The sequence below is a fragment of the Lupinus angustifolius genome, chromosome LG20, assembly GCF_001865875.1.
Source record: "Lupinus angustifolius cultivar Tanjil chromosome LG20, LupAngTanjil_v1.0, whole genome shotgun sequence".
Taxonomy (NCBI): Eukaryota; Viridiplantae; Streptophyta; class Magnoliopsida; order Fabales; family Fabaceae; genus Lupinus; species Lupinus angustifolius.
This window is the reverse complement of record NC_032028.1, coordinates 14,271,185-14,288,817: the sequence shown is the minus strand read 5'-3', so window position 1 is coordinate 14,288,817 and position 17,633 is coordinate 14,271,185. Positions and strand designations below refer to the sequence as shown.

The 17,633-nt window shown below is 32.6% G+C and overlaps 3 protein-coding genes across 5 annotated transcripts in view; 1 reads left to right on the top strand and 2 right to left on the bottom strand.

The window, feature by feature from the left end:
- LOC109336477 (protein ORANGE-LIKE, chloroplastic) overlaps nt 1-3,073 on the bottom strand; it is a 10,403-nt gene extending 7,330 nt beyond the window's left edge. Inside the window, exons 1-3 of one of the 2 annotated variants that reach the window (XM_019573091.1) lie at nt 2,768-3,073; nt 2,309-2,447; nt 1,819-1,941 (exon numbers count right to left, since the gene is read on the bottom strand). In XM_019573091.1, coding sequence (XP_019428636.1) covers nt 1,819-1,941; nt 2,309-2,447; nt 2,768-2,967 — 462 coding nt within the window. In that variant the 5' untranslated portion in view covers nt 2,968-3,073. The remainder of the gene's footprint in view (nt 1-1,818; nt 1,942-2,308; nt 2,448-2,767) is intronic. The other variant, XM_019573092.1, reaches the window with a different exon arrangement.
- LOC109336520 (sorting nexin 1) lies at nt 5,555-12,151 on the bottom strand. 2 transcript variants are annotated; one of them, XM_019573167.1, is made up of 11 exons: nt 12,015-12,151; nt 11,758-11,892; nt 10,300-10,435; nt 9,529-9,662; nt 8,952-9,026; nt 7,309-7,468; nt 7,018-7,151; nt 6,852-6,920; nt 6,535-6,614; nt 6,154-6,214; nt 5,555-6,068 (listed from the first exon to the last, which is right to left on the bottom strand). In XM_019573167.1, the coding sequence occupies exons 1-11, from the start codon at nt 12,057-12,059 to the stop codon at nt 5,844-5,846; spliced, it is 1,254 nt and encodes a 417-aa protein (XP_019428712.1). In that variant the 5' UTR covers nt 12,060-12,151; the 3' UTR covers nt 5,555-5,843. The 2 variants fall into 2 exon arrangements, with proteins under 2 accessions (XP_019428712.1, XP_019428711.1); XM_019573166.1 differs by having other exon boundaries at nt 11,758-11,895; nt 12,015-12,140.
- On the top strand, nt 14,713-16,708 carry LOC109335651 (casparian strip membrane protein 2-like). Its single transcript, XM_019571810.1, has 3 exons — nt 14,713-15,041; nt 15,603-15,726; nt 16,355-16,708. The coding sequence occupies exons 1-3, from the start codon at nt 14,794-14,796 to the stop codon at nt 16,568-16,570; spliced, it is 588 nt and encodes a 195-aa protein (XP_019427355.1). The 5' UTR covers nt 14,713-14,793; the 3' UTR covers nt 16,571-16,708.

The window sequence follows — 17,633 nt, the reverse complement described above, 5'->3', positions numbered from 1 at the left end:
AGGTTTTGAGATTAAGAAGGGTATGTTGTACTACAAAGACAGGCTGGTAATATCTCAGGCTTCCAATAGGGTTCCCTTGATCATCTCTGAGGGTCATGAAACTCCTTCTGGTGGGCATTCTGGCTATTTCAGAACTTATAAAAGGATTTCTAGTTTCCTGTTTTGGGAGGGTATGAGGAAGGATATCAAAGAATTTGTGCAGAATTGTGACACATGCCAGAGGAATAAATACTCCACTTTATCCTCTGCTGGGTTGCTTCAACCTTTACCTATTCCTCAGCAAGTATGGATGGACATTTCTATGGACTTCATTGGAGGACTCCCAAGGGTGAAGGGTAAGGATACTATCTATGCGGTGGTGGATAGATTAACTAAATATGCTCATTTTTTTGCCTTAGGTCATCCATATTCAGCAAAGGAGGTCTCAACATTGTTTGTAAAGCAGGTGGTTAAGTTGCATGGGTTCCCTAATACTATTGTCTCAGATAGGGATCCCCTTTTCCTAAGTCAATTCTGGAAGGAGCTCTTTAAAATGGCAGGGACTCAACTAAAGTTAAGCACATCCTACCACCCTCAAACTGATGGCCAAACTGAGGTGACTAACAGGTGCTTGGAGACCTATTTGAGGTGTTTTGCAGGGCCTAAACCTAGGCAGTGGGTGGACTGGTTACATTGGGCTGAGTTTTGGTTCAACTCCAGCTACAACAGTTCTGCTGGCATGACTCCATTTAGGGCCTTATATGGAAGGGAACCCCCTACTTTGTTGAAAGCTGGCACAATTCCTTCCAAGGTAGAGGAGGTCAATCTATTGTATACAGAAAGGGATGACATTTTGGCAGAATTAAAGAATAACTTGGCAAAGGCTCAGAATTTGATGAAACTGTATGCTGATAAACATAGAAGGTTGGTAGAATTTGAAGTGGGAGATTGGGTTTTTCTCAAACTACAGCCTTACAAAATGAAGTCTCTAGCTGCAAGGCCTTATGCTAAGTTAGCCCCAAGATATTATGGACCTTATAAGGTGATTAGAAGACTGGGATCTGTGGCTTATCAACTAGAGTTACCTCTGCACTCAAAAATCCATCCAATATTTCATGTGTCCTTGCTGAAGAAGGCTCTGAAGCCTGACCAACACCCTCAACCTCTTCCCCCTATGCTAAATGAAGAATTTGAACTACAAGTAGAACCAGAAGGGATACTAGACAGAAGAGAAGATGAGTGGGGAAATGAAGAAGTATTGATCAAATGGCAGGGCCTACCTGATCATGAATGTTCTTGGGAAATGGCAACAACTCTACAAGACAAATTTCCTAGTTTCCAACTTGAGGACAAGTTAGAATGTTTAGGGGGGAGTATTGATAAGGCCAATACTAAGCCACTTATTAAAAACGTGTATAAAAGGGGAAAGAGGAGAGTTTGGATAGAATAACCAACTTTCCCTTTCTACCCTTGGGTAGTTAGAATCAGTTAGATAACTAACTGCTATAAATAGCAGAGTTAGTTAGGGAGAGGGTAGTTTTTTGAGTTTAGAACTTAACTGATTCAGGAATCAGTGAGGTACACAAGGATCCAGGGATCCTTGAGTGAGCAATCTTGTAATCCTACTTCTATTCTAGTCTAAATTCAATAAAGATACTTAGAACCCTATCAGAATTGATTTGATTCTGAGTTAGGGGCTTTTCTCTTAATCTTCTTCTTAAATTCCTAGTTCTATAGATACCAGTGTCTATCAGATGATTTCTCTCCATATTACACCAATCACCGGGAGGATGATTTGGTTAATATATAGCCTAATCAAAACAAAGTTTAGGGACTCACCACACGAGGAAGAAAAGGAATTGATGATTGAATTTCCGGCATCTCATATGATTCCTCCACTCCGTCCTCATTGAAAACTTTTTGTACACTTCTTATGCGTTGCTGCACACGTAGTCTCCTTACCTGCCATACTCAATACTCATTATCAAAATTATGCTAATACCGTTTACAGATATTTTGTATAATCCTAGGCAGGGTTATAAATTGTGGCCACAATAATGCTGAAGTATACAAAAAAGCATCGTAGCCGTAATTAGGGCTGCATCAGTCACAATTTCCTGCAATTGCAGTAAAGAAATGTAACCACAACCACAACTTAAATCCTTGATCCTAGCGTAACAAACTTGGGTAACCTAAGGCAGTGAATTATGGGCATATCATTAATACAACAGTGAACATAACATCTGTTCAATAAGAATTAATGGTGTGTGGCTAAGTTTTGACACAGACTAAGTATGTATGCTATGATGGAGTGCCACTATAAACTAACCTCTTCCATGAGAAGAAAGATTTTGTTGCGCCTACTCTTTATGTTGTCTTGAATTTCCTGCAGCTGCATCTGAACAAAATCCTGAACTGTCTCTGGCCCCTCAATGATGCAGAAGTTACTGTCCACACGAAAAAATGAACTTTTTGCTCAAATGAATAGCAAAAATTCACATATGAATCAATTTAGACAAACCCAATAGCCAAAAGAATAAATAATAAGGACCTAATTGATTAGTCTTTAAAAAAAGTGATTTTGGAAAAAACTGATTGTCTGAGAAGCTGAAAGTTATATCTTCCCACAAAAGCTGAAATTCAGCTTTTTGCTTAGCAGTAAAAGTCTCTGATAAACTAGCCAGATTGGCACAGGTGAATTTTTAAATAATTGCTTTTTTGCGAAAAACAACTTATCACTTTTTTAAATAATCACTTTTTTTTTGTTAAAAAGGAAGGAAAAGACAACCTTTGTGTGTTGTCACCAGAAGCAGCATCCTTTGGGGAAGAAGAAGAGTAAACAATTATCCTTGACTTGAAAAGCTTGGTGCCTTTGGAAAAACCGAATTGCTTATTGGTGTCTTTGAAGGGAGTAGAGAAAATTGAGGTTGAGGATATTGGAGGAGTTCTGAATGAATGTAAATGAGAGTAGAGAGTGAAAGTGGTCATTGTTTTGATTCAGAGTTCATACAATGATAATAGTTCTTGATTGGGTGGATAATGGATTGAATAGAAGAGGTTATGTTATTTACTGTGGAAAGTGTAAAGTGATGACAAACTCTATGCAAGTTAAGTTAAGCTATAGATCATACGTCACCACTACACCCATGTTAATATCTTGTGATCAACTAATTATTCTTTGTTTTTAGATCACACATGTCACAATAATCAAACTTTTTTCTAAAAGAGTTTTACACTACTAGATTAATATTTAATTGATTCGCATACACTATAAAATAATATATGTACTCCCATTTCTATTGATACACTCATTTGTTCATAAATTAATTAGATCTAGATAGTCGGATTGATCTTATATAAGATAATGACTTTTATTTATACAATTTTGTTTTTCATTATGATTAATGTTTGTTTAATTGTGTATAGAATAATAATGTTTCTTTGGTTAGAGTAAATAATCTATCCACTAATATAATTTTATTTTTAACAGTGTTTTTCAATTGTTTTTTTTCTTTTTGTAATTATTTAAAATACTCTTATGCAAATGATTTACTAGCATATTGATTGCATATATCATTTCATTTACATTTATTATATAATTTTTTATCATATATACATATGATTTATAAAATATATGCATGTATATAATTTTATATATCAAATTATTTATTTATAATAATATGTCATATTAAAAGTTATTCAAAAGGGGAGTTGCATTATATTTAGAGCTAGAATCAAGTCCAAAAATTAACCTGTTAGATATTCATGATTGAATAAGAGGGGTAGGGATAAACTTTACCATGTGCAATCTTGCCATTGGTATCCAAATGGATATCATCTATCTTATTTGGTTTCTCAATCCAATTAAAAAGTGATATTTTATTAAAAAAATATAAAATAATAATTTTATATTACTTATTGAAATATAATTGTTAGGGACAAGGGTGGAAACAAGTCAGGTCAGACTTTATCTTAAACAAGCTAAAACTTATATAACATATATGAGATTGAGTCTGACTTGTTAGTTTGTTTCAAAAAAATCAAAGTTTAGGTATGACATATTTAAAAGTCTAGTCGTACTTGTTAGTCTATTTAATGGTTTGCTATATTATATAATTTTGAAATAGGTCTTCATAACTATATTTAAATAGACTAATATTCCTACTTTTAATTAGATTTTTATAACCATAATAATTAAATTATATTTTTGTATACATTTTATTTTTAAATTGTATAATATGAACATTTTACATAATATAATTAAATAGTATGATATGTTAGACTTAATAGATCATTTGGATGACCTCATGTCTTCTATGTTAAACTAAATAAGCTTTTAAAAAAACTTGAATTTAACTTTTCCACAAAAAAAGTCTAGTCTAACCAAGTCTATTATAAGCCAAGTAATAGAACCTACCCTTATTTAAAAATATACTTGGTTTAAAGATGTTCCTAGATGAGATGTACGATTTAAAAATATATATTTACTATTATAAATTATCTATATTTATATATATATATATATATATATATAAATATAAAAATGAAAGTGACTCTTCATAAAAAATAATTATCATTTAATTGGAACGTTGATGGTCATAGTAAATAATTAATAAATTTGATAAAACAAATAGAAATAAGTAAATGATAATAAATTTTCTACTTATAATAACATATATAGAATATTTTTGTTATGAACCAATCTCATGGAAGGACATTCACTAATTTGAATTAGAGCCGAGTAGAACCTCAAATAAAAATATTTGTAGTTATGTTTCTGTAAATTTTAAAATTAAATACATTTAATCCATATATGAAAATTACATATCATTTCATTTGATTAAACTACCAAATCTTTCAACAATTATTTGCCTACTGCAGTTTGGTACATTTTTTGTTGGTTATTTTTTTGCTATTTAAATACAAATTTTATAGTGAGTTAATATAAAGTTATTAACACATAAATTGGAATTGGCATAGAATAGATGAAGATACAAATATTGTGAAAGAAATTTGTTGGACTCATCCAATTTCCATAACTCTGTTATGTAAGTTCAACATTATTCTTACGATGGACAATGCATACAAGAGTAGAATAATAGATGAATGCATTCACCCAAGAATATTGATTAGACATTAATAGGAAAAAGATTCAGCGTTGCATTTTAATTCATCTCCTATGAGAAACATGAAAACTTCTTATGAGCATTACAATGGTGGATAGGTTTAGTAAGTAAATGCGAAGATAATGAAAGCTTCTTAGAATAAGTTTGATGAGACTAGAGGAAAAATATATACACTGACAATATAAATTTTTTATATATAATCAATTCATCACCCACCATTCATGTTTGATCATCATTAAATTTTAAAATAAGTAATACAAATAAATAGTAAATAATGTAAACAACTAACAGGTAACACTCAACACCTTAGTAGCGCTTGGGTATAAGGTTATACATCTGGTAATACAACTACTAACATGTAAACAACTAAATAAACCTATGCAGTATGCAATGTTTGTTTTAATAGATAGATAAAAATATACTTTCACTTCAAAGAAAATCCCCTTTTGGAAGAGGTCAATCCACTTTTATTCTTGTGAACTATAAGTATACAGAATAGGAAAATGGAAATGTAAAAGAGGAAGTGATGTTCTAAAAGATGACATTTCAAAGATGTACCTTTTTACTTTGTTTAAAATTTGTACAAAATCAAGTTATAAGAAAATCACATCTTTTACAACATAAATTCAAAATAGCAGGTAACTCCATAAGCCCTTCTACAAAACAAGAGCTGCGTCTGCCATACTCTAGTCATTGTAACCATCCATGGAGGAGTACTTCATTTTTGCCATGTAGTTCTCATTGATTGATTCTGTGGGAGGGTGAACATGCTTCCAGTTTCGGAATCAAACTTCGCCATGCATCTGCAATGCCATTTGCTAGGCGTGCCTGACCTTTGGCGAATTCATGGAACGCAATCCCCATATCTATTGTTTTCTGTTCCTGAAAACGCCCGATTTCTTCATTCATTAATCTCACAATCATCTCAAAAGTCTTTGTTGCTTGTTCACTCTCTGCCTTCAACTGCAACATCAAATCATGTCAGTCCAGCCAAACAAATTGTACATACATAACTTCTCATATTCATGCCAATGATAATTGAACTTGCCTGATTATATTCATACTCAGCTTCCCCAACTTTATCAGACCGAATTAGCATGAGTTTGTCACTGCATTGAAAAATTTATCGGTAGAATATAAGGCATCAAACAGTCTTCTAGCATTCAATAAATTAATAAAAAGTCTTTTAGCATCTGCCACATTAAAATAAACCTAAATTTATATAATACCAGATAAGCAGAATATAAGGCAAAGAGAAAAATGCCTATATGCATTTCTATAGAGACAAGTCAAAAGAATTTTGCTTGGGGGTACGGGGCAATATGCAGCAAATTATGAATGCTAATACAAACACAGAAGCATGTCATGGAAAAAAGGAATGATTTTCTGCCATACAATAAATGATAAAAACTGACAGCAAGAAATATACAGATTAATCTCCTTCAGCTTCATTGTTTCAGACAGTTCACAATGTCTTCGGAAGGCAATGGCCCTCTCTGCTATTGTTGCCTGTTTAAGAATGTAAAAGAAGGGCATTAGATTGAAAATTAAGCTCAAACAATCCATTTTGTGCAATTCTCGAGGGATGGGTTGGAGACGCAGAAAAGTAAAGTGGCGTTTCCATGATCTGAATAGAGAGATTTTTCTAAGGCAATTAAATATATATATCAACGAAAAAACACAATATCTTCACCAGGTTATAAAATGTAGTTATTAAATAATGAACGAGAACAGAACCAGATCTACCTTAATAGATTGCACAGCACGGACGTAATCTTTCAAAGGTTCTTCGAAATTAATCAAGAGCTGTTGGGCCTGCATAACAGAGTCATATTTAGGATTCTTGTTTTCACCTTTCAATACCATGTATATACCATCAAGCAAGCACACATATAAAGTACCAGAGACTTACCTCATTTTGCAGTTTGACTGACAATGCCTCCGATTTCATCCCAAGTTCAGAGAATGCTTTCCCGAGAGTATTTCCTTCAGTAGCACCTAGAAGTTTTACTGCTTTCCCAAAATCTGACAGTGATTGTCCCAACTCTGTGTGAACATTATAAATTAAGGTTTGAATTATGAAGTGATCTTGCGGAAAGAGTGTAAGAAGTGTAGAAAGGAAGCAGAGAAGAGTACAAAACAGGACAACACATACAGATGACAACAATAGGAACCAAACTAAAACCTTAAATTCAATTATTACCTCTGTGCCTCTTCACAAGGCGATATGCATGCTTTTGAGCTTCAGCCAAGTGGTTCTCAAGCTCAAAGATGTAATTTTTCAGCTTTTCATATTCAAGATCAGATTCTTCCACTGGCTTCTCTTTCCCAAGGACAACATCACTCACTTTCGATTGCACATCCTGTCAAAATTTACACAACAACTAAACCTTGGTTGTTGTTATTGTAATCACTAACATAACAAGAGATCTGGACAGACACCAGAGAGACGACTCAACTCAGATAGATTAGCAAAAACAAATGTCTCAAACAAAGGAAAGTTGAAATTTGAGGGATTGTTTAAGTTGCATTCCATGTTACTCATATCCAAGAAAATGACAATCCAAAAGTGAAATGTTCCAGTGGCACAGTTTCACAATAATGTAGCAAAATGAAACTATCATGAATAGAGTGGTTTACAATGGTGTGTCCAGGAAAAAATTAAAACCAGGTATTCTCTAGTCCACTGCTCTACTCTATGGGTCTCCATATCAACTATGACTTCATGATTTGCAAAAAGAAAACCAGAAATGATTTCAAGCTGATCAAGAATCAACTTCCTTTTGTCAAAATTATTATACTAAAAGAAGAAACTCAATAGTAACTTTCCTTTTTCATGATTTATTTGTACTTAATTCCAATAGCATCATTTTCCATCCGAAAGAAATTATTTTTTATTTCAAGTCAATCATAGAGCATTATGGCATTGTTCGATCCATGTAGCCGACCCCACCTAGTGAGATAAAGGTTTGGTTGTTGTTCAAGTCAATCAACTTCCTTTGTCTACAATATTATACTAAAACAAGAAACTTGATCGCAACTTTCAGCTTTTTTTTTACCTTTTTATGTGTACTTAATTCCAATATCATCCTTTTACATCCACCATCCCCAAACTCTACTAGGTGGGACCTCGTGCACTGGGCAGCCCTTTAATCCTTTTTCATCCAAAAAAGTTATTTTTTTATTTTAAACTAAGATAGGTGAATATGTAAGTGGAGTTTTATTAGATTAAATAAGTAACTTCCTTCCTTCCATGCTACCAATATCCCACCCCATCTTCTTTTATTCTTGATCTCAAAAAATTAAAAATTAAAGTTTATCATATAATTTGTAAGACCCCCAATGTTATATGGGACTGAATGTTGGACGGTAAAATGTCAACAAAATAATAAACTTCATGTAAAAGATATGAGATTGCATTGGATGAGTGGACACACTAGACCAAATGAGATTAGAAACGAACGCATTGGTGGTTTGGACATGTGTAGAGGAGACCGTTAGAACTTAGAAGCCCTAGTAAGGAGAATAGATCAAATGAAGGTTAATTCAATTTCTAAGAGAAGAAGGAGGCCAAGAAAAATCATAGGCAAAATGGTTAGGAAAGATTTAGAGATTAATATTTTCTCACATAAGAATTTAAATTACATTATTAATATCTTGATTATTTATTTTATATTTCATGCAGTCCCATGCGTTCAAAGATACTAATAGACAAAAGAATGACCCATTGTTGGGTCATTTCAAACAAGAAATTAGTGTGGTAATTCAAGTTTAAAATCACTCCATTTAACATATTTCAACCCAGAAAATGAAGACCGTCCATAATACCATTAAATAAAGTCTTACCTTAAAAATCTGCATAAAATCAGATGGCTTCTTCTTGAATATGCCATTCTCGTGGGACCTTAATCTCTCCATTGTCTGAACAATTCCATAATATGTTTAATAAAATAAACCATAAATTAGGTTTTTCTTTTCCCTCTTAAAAGTGAAATGTGGAAAAAAGATCATAACTAGAGCATTTATAACTGCAAATAGCTACACATACATGGGAGAGAGAGGGAAAAAGATCACAAGTCTTACACATTCCACATCCCACAGTCTCCAGCATGTATGGTCATTGTGAGGAAGTTTTGGAATCAGTAACCATAATGCATGATTCAATTTTCTATAAACCAATTACTAATGCAAGTTAATGAATATGAAACCAATTCTTTGATTTATGGATACAAACTAAACAATTTATTTAATCACGAAGATTAGATCTAACAGAAGATTTAGACTAAAAACAGTTTCTTAAAAATGGCATGATGGCAAAAATGGCACAGCAAAAGGAAAGTGAAACAAAAGAAATGATGTCTGAAATAGATAACAGATGCATAGAAGTCAAAACTAAAATAGTCTACTAAAAATGAGACATCACCTCTTCTTCAGCCTGCAAAAATAGCCTCAGGTCCTCACTTTGTTGAAGTTCATGATGAGATGCTATCCTATTTACAAATATATCCAATGCTAGACGCCTCATCTCGATAAATTCGGCACTGAAACGGAATTTCTCTGCAATAACAAACCAGAAGTGAAGCCACAATGGATTTTGACTGGCTTTAAATCAACATTGAACAGTGATGTTTCAAGTCTCTACTGAATAAGTTACAATCACAATGCAACAATTCTCTATATCTGAAATTTTGGAAGCCATTTCATAAGTGAACAACAATGCATCATGTCTATAAAGAAAATTTATAAACATAATGCAAGAGTTCAACATGACTATCAACTTTGACTAGTTGATATCAGTGTAGGCCCATTTGTTAAACAAACCACCAACTAAATGCATCACTTCTCATGCCATCTACAAAAATTAGTTTGTTAAACTCTGAAAAGTCTTCTTATGAGAAATATCAAAAAGGAGAATTAAAATACTAATTCAGGGTACTAAGCTCCATCAGAAAACTGAGACTGAAGTAGACAGCGTGCAAAGTAGATGAAAGGGTGCTTCCAAAGCAGTTTCCCACAGTCAAGATGTTTTCATTACAATAAATGAAAAGGCAACATAACTTCCGAAAATTAATATAAAACCGGAAGCTAAAGCATCGAAAGGGTGTTGAAGTAATATTGTTATAAGAATTCCAATGGCAGTATGGCTAGTTTTAGACTATTATTAAAATGCAAGAGAGTCCTGCTTAGATGTTACCTACAGCACTCTTCTCTGGAAGAGGGGGAATGAAAATTCCTTTGTACTTCTCAAAGAGGCGATCACGTAACCAAACGAAGTCACTGTATCGCCTGATGACAATCTTCTCAGGTCCCTGGTATTCTGGAAAATTTGTCTGCCAAATTATTTCAGGTAGTCAGGCAATGATGAGGCAGATGTTTAGTCAAACATTTCCCTGTGAACTCTAGGAGTGATGAGAAAAACTCAAACTAATAAAGAGAAAATCTTTGCATTGACAATAGGAAAGGCATTAATATTTAGTATTTTATAGAAATTTCATATACATGCTTATGCTAACCAATGAATTTAACACAGTATTTAAAGCAATAGAAAGTATTTCCATACCAGTATACTGAAGCTAAAATAAAGGTCATAGTCATGTCGAAATTAAGAATACTAAAATTTTGTGACACCATTTAAGTTAAATGAAAATTGACCATCGTCCTTACATGACAAAACCTTCCGCTTCTGGAAAACCATAATCAAAATATTTTATCTAGGTCTCTCTTCATTCTTTCTCTTCACACAGTGCAACAACCACAGCAATGCTCAAACAGGCATCAACAAGCACACATTTTTAATCATAAGTCTTAATCATAACTGTTGTCAACAGAGGCCGATCCCGGACCAGAATGGGCCCAACACCGCAACACCATGAACAGGACACGAATGTCGAAGGCCCACCTTGGCTGGGGACAACCCTACTACAAGGACAGCTCAGCAACCGATAGGGGCCTGGTCCTTTTGCCTTTGCCTCAGCTCCCCTTGTGCAAGATTGGCCAGGATTCCCTCCACGGGTATCTCGGCCTGAACCATAACTTCCCAGTGAAGCTCTCTATATATACCAGCCGATCCAACTGGCAAAAATCTATCTAATCTTCATACATTCTTACTTGGGGTCAGAGTATCTAAGCAAGCACCCCATTCACTCCGTGCCACCTCGATGACCGAATCGAGGAGAGAATTCATTGTACCAACCTACTCCAACTCTCCAAGTAACCATCCTCCTTCCACCTCAGTTCAAAAACTAATGCATAAATGTAGATCACATTATCCTAAATTCGCAACAGAACTGAAAGGCAAACAACATTGCACTAAATCCACCCTAGACATTTCATCTCGGTCTTTTAATCTTTTCCACCTATCTAATGACAATGCTCTAGATCATTATTTAACTGAATTCATTGCGATTTACATAAAAAAATTAGCCACACATTAAAATCTCATCAAATCAAAATCATTGATGCATCGAACATAAAAAAACCCTAAACTGAACTCCTTACTTCTTTTCAGTAGAATCAATCATACAAATATATACAATTTTTATATTCTCAGCATTTCATCGTTTTCAAACACTTAAATCACGTCTCCACTCGAATCCAATAAAAAAAATCCAACAAAAGAGAAATAAAAAAATGAATGAATTAATAATAATACTTTGGTGATGACGCGGTAAGAGATATAGGCTTGAACACCATTTCCGAGTTTAACCGGATCGGTGACGGAGACAGAAAGAAACGGTTGCGACGAAGACGGAGATCTAGGACTCTGCGACGAACCGGAGAGACTTCTCTGCTGATCCATTTCACGGAGTTAACAAACATCAACAATACTCAACATAAAACGATTCTTTTCAATAATAATAAAAAGAAGGAAAGGAAGTTAATTTGAGAAGTGGCAGATTCGTAATTTACCGAGGGATTCATGGTATGGGATGTGTTGAAGAAAGAGTGTTGCATCGGAGTGAACGTGTCTTATGGAGAGAGAATGAGGAGCTCCGATTTTGGAAGGTTAAGTTGGGTTTTGGGACTAATCGGACATGAGTTTATTAGAAATTAGTGGATATACAAAATATTTATTTATGAGAATAGTTAAAAAATAACCTAATATTATAACAAGTTATCAAAAAATTTAAAGGGGCAGTTGTTTGTCATTAGTAAAAAAAAGTGGGACAAATTAGTGAATATATAAGATTTTTATACAACACTTTTCATAATACTTTTGTTAATTGCTTACATAGACCTTTTCACCAATGAGCTTTGAGTTTTGACGTGTTTGCCACTGTTGGGTCTCATCTCGACTTGTGAAACGGGCTGGCCCAACTCTCCAAAGCCTAAAAATTCCACGTGAGCTAATTTAAGGCTTGAGAATGATGTATCCATTTTTTCCTAAAGTTTTCAAAGGTGAGTTAAAATTGTCTTTTATAAAATTAATTAATGTACTTCAAAAAAAATAATGTAATTACTCGTGAGAAGAAGAGTAGAAATGGCAAAGAGGATTATCCTACAAGTGCACGTAATCTATTTTGGTCCGTCTTTGTTGCCGGCCTAAACTTAGGTCTTTATCTTTAGTTATTTTGGTTTTCCATTCAGATTTGTATTTTGATTTCAGAGACGGGTGAGATGTGGGGACAATGGAAGAGAGAAATGGGGACTGGAAGAAAAATCCAAAACAACGGCGTTTTAAAAAAAATACTTACATGTCATCCAATAACGTGTCAAACATGCCCACGTGGTTAGAAAACGTTTCGTCAAGTCCGTAGTTAACGATTCATATAAATCACACTGCTAATAACTATCGGGTATGGATGAAAGGATTGACCTGGATTCATGTGCAAATTGTTGATGATTAAATTGATAATTTAAATTTATTAGGAACTAACTTAGTATGGTAAAAAACATGAGAGATCAAAATGAGTATTTACTTTTTCTTTAATAATTTGTAGAACCATGATTGTTCTTATTATTTAAAAAACATATTTAGTGTGTCACCGTTTAAGTCTAAATCTTATTTTATTTTTCTTAGAAAAAGTCTCTCTCGTCTCGAACCTATAACTTTATTGATAATAGCTAGTGAAATTTGTATTAGTGACTCTTTGAAATTTATAGCTACAAATTTCTAAGGTCACAAGTTCGAATCAGGAGATATACCTCTATTGAAAATAAAATATTGGATAAGTATTTAAGCTTAAAGATTAATATACTTCATAAATTTATGAGCATAAAGAAGTTTATGTAAAAGTTGGGGTGTTATATCATTCATCATGGATCATGTAATAATTTCAAAAATACATGACCAACTAGTGAGGGTAATTGTTACTCTCTCGAAAAAAGTATTGAACAATAGTAACCAAGTTGAGCTAAAGCATGCATGATTTTGAACTTCTTGATATCATATCATTGTAACTAGTCTTGTAAAATATTTAACGGTTGTGCCTTTTTAAAGTACTTTGGGGGTTTGGCATTCATGACTATCTGCCTTATGATTAATGAGTCTTTGTTAAAAGACACTATTGAAAGTAGAATCTAAAATCTATGCATTTTTAAAGACTTATATAATTATACATTATTTATTACCCATTTGTATTATTATTTTTGAATAATAAATAATGATTAAATATAAATGATAAACGATAAAATGAAAATATAATATTCATCCACTAATATTTTTCTCCCTTGAAAGTAATAGAAATCAATCATATCACTACATTTCTATTTTTAACTAAAGAGAAAAGTCTATTCTTCCATATATGGTTATATTATTCCCACACATTAATATATTTCAAACATCTAAATTCTTAAGAATCATAAAGTTCCCAGTGTTGACATATTCTAAGGCTCAGGTGGACAAAATTGGACCCTTAATTAATAAAAAACTCATTTTCATTAAAATTAAATCAATGAAAACCGATGCACTATTATATCTAATCTTTAAGTTAGAAACAATGACAACAATCAATAACAAAAGAGAAAAATGTATTTAATAATAGTGTATGAGTTTTATACATTATTATTGTATCATTTATCATTTATATTGAATCATTATTATATTAACAGTATATAAATATTACATTCATAATAAAATTACAAACTTAAACATGAAATAAAATGAAAAGATTAAAATAGTGAATAAATAATTCTTTTGCATCTTTTGATGTTGGACACATTGCCCACCCCATTGGGCCTCCACAGTAAGTGACATAGCCATGGAGTAGCTGAGAATCCGATGTGGTATTAATGGATTAGAGATGCTATAACGAGGTTTGGTTGACTGATCAATTAATATATGTATGACTGGATTAGAGAGAATGCATAATATGGTTGGTATAATGAAGTAAAAATAAAAATAATAATAATAATTTAAATATTTTAATTGATATATAATGTTTTTATTGATGTGAAATAATATATGAATGAAAATATGAGATAATAAATATATGTTAGTTTGCATATATAGTAACCTGTTTGATCTTGGAACAATAGAAAATGATTTAAATGAATGATTGTCTCATACCTACTTGCTTTGTTATCAAAAGTTGCATGTGTAGTGGAATGGTTTTTGTAACAACTCAGCTTAACTTAACTCTCTATATAAGCTTCAACAATCAAGCCATTTGGTTGCATATTTACATCAAAGTTTCACATATCCTTGAAATATAAGCTTTTCTCAAGTTTAAAGTTGAAAAACCAAAAAATGTCAACCACCATTGATGTCCCAGAATCAAGCAATGCTAATGTTAAAGGAAAAGGAGTTGTAGTTGCACCAGCAAGAGCAGGAGGAATGAAGAAAGGGATAGCAATAATGGACTTCATTCTAAGGTTAGGTGCCATAGCTGCTTCTTTAGGTGCTACAGTTTCAATGGGAACCAGTGATCAAATTCTTCCTTTCTTCACTCAGTTCTTTCAGTTTGAAGCCAGTTATGATAGCTTCTCTGCTTTCCAGTATGTCACTTTATTTCATCTCTGCTTCTAAGAACCCCTCACCTAAAATATTAATAGTAGTTACCTCTTCTAATAAGTGTCGTTCTCAAGAATAGAACGTTTGATCTTTTGATTATCTTGGAAATTTAGCGGAACCTTACATCACTATACCAACATATTGTTTCAATTATATATATATAACTAGTTCAACAACAACCAAACTTTATCCCAATATGTAGGTTCTGATATTGGATTAGATGATATTACAATATGTTTATCATAAATAATATTTATTGACAAATCACTTATCTTTATATCTCTTTTTATCATTTTCCCTATGGTCGTCTAGGTGAAAATTAAAAACCAACTACCTATATAGTATTTCAATTATATAGATAACCATAATTATTGTCACAAACTCCAAATGTACAGTTAAGGAGTCTCCTTAACAACATCCTAATTGCAATTTCGCACATTTTCCTACAATTGTGATAAGTAGAATTGAACCATAATCACAAATACAACCAGCAATCTAAAATATTGTTGATAATATCCTATGAATGCTTAACAATTAAAATGCAGGTTTTTCGTTATCACGATGGCAATGGTGGGTGGCTACCTGGTCCTTTCTCTACCTTTCTCTATAGTATCCATCGTACGCCCCCATGCAGCTGAACCAAGGCTTCTCCTCATCATTCTAGACACCGTAAGATCTCTAATATCCCTTAGGGTTTGTTTGGGAGTTGAATTTTTGGAGGGGAAGGAAGGGAAAGAGAATGCTTGTGAGTCATCTCACAAGTGTATTTCATGGCTCTTGAGCCTTTCATTTCCCTTCATTCCCCTCCAAAATCCAACTCTCAAACTAACCCTTAAGTATAAGTAATACACATAAACATGATGGTTGATGGAGCCACATCTTTGATCCCAAAGTTCGTGTCACTCCATGTAACTCTTGTTTTTCATTTGTCAAAAAAGTAAAACAAGAGTTAAATATATATTAATTTTATATTTTCTGACTAATAAAATGATACATAGAGTGATGCAAACTTTAGAGCAGAAGATATACTGGTTGATACGCTTACAATATAAAAAGCTTTACGATGTCATCGGTTGCACCCCCATTAAACTCTTCCATAAAACTATAGTCTAAGACAGATGCAAGAGGTCATTAATTAACAAGCTTTTTATTGTCTATCATATCCTATAACAGCCAGGGATGTTAATTGCTATAGAATACTAGTTATAAACTGGCTGACATATATAACTATAGCCTATAGGTTTATTAATATTTCCATAATTTAACAATAGACTTTCAATGTGTTTATGAATTTCAGGTGTTTCTAACTCTAGCCACTGCTAGTGCAGCTTCAGCTGCTTCCATAGTTTACTTGGCACACAATGGTGATCAGGATACAAATTGGTTAGCCATTTGTAACCAATTTGGAGACTTCTGTGCTCAAACCAGTGGAGCAGTGGTGTCTTCCTTAGTTGCTGTTGTTATCTTTGTATTATTGATTGTAATGTCTGCTTTTGCTCTTCGAGGGCATTGAAATTAAGATTGATGTTGAGGCTTGAGTTACATGTATTATTGTTGTGCTTGTTTTATTCTGTTTCCTGAATCTAGCTCAGGTTGAGTTAGGTGTATGTTGTAAAAGGCTAAAAGTGATTACTAAGTTGTATTAATTTGTTAAGATATAATATTTTATCATAGTATTCAGATATGTAGACTTTTAAACCACATCCTATTTAATTTGTTTGGAGATCCTGTCACCCGTTTGTAATGGTATCATGTTCTTAGTCTTACTACATATTAATATATGAATAAAATATTTTTTTTTGGAAAACACATTTGTATTAGTTCGAGATAGAGAATATGATACCGTTTAAAATAAATGATCTCTGCCTCTCCAATTCAACATTGTTATTTGTAAAGTATTTTTAAAATACCATTCCTCTGGTTATAGACATCAGCTAATGTAGTTATAATATCTGGGTTTGCAGATGTAGTAACTGCCTTTTTTCTGGTGATATTATAATTGTGGTATAATATTGAATCATAATAATATTTGTATCGGACTACAGTGCATTCAAATTAGACCATATCAAATTCAAATTTTTTAATCACAAAATAATCATATCACATCAGCTCCAAACTAAATTACAATTGTTATAATTGTCACAATCATAACTATAATCAAGAACACAAGTTAAAATATTCCATCTCCTTAATTGAGTATGATAAGAGGTGTTAGCATATTCTTCTAATTAATTAAAGGATACCGTTTTGTTATGTTTTATTTAGGAAATGTTAATTAACAATTTTAAAGAGAAAAGAAAAAATTATTTTGAAAAATAATATTTTCAAAATTCTATAAATGTTGAACTTAGTTTTTATATTCATTAAACAATAACCTTAGGAAACCCATAACCTATTAAAGAACTAGGACTATAACTATAAGAAAATGATATATTCTCCTACTAAATTCTCCTACCCACAAAAGAATAACATATATCACAAGGTAATACTTTATTCATTAATAATTGATTTGTAAGTGATATATATATATAACCTTTTTTTGTTGCTAAAAAGGATATAATATTACTCTAACTAAT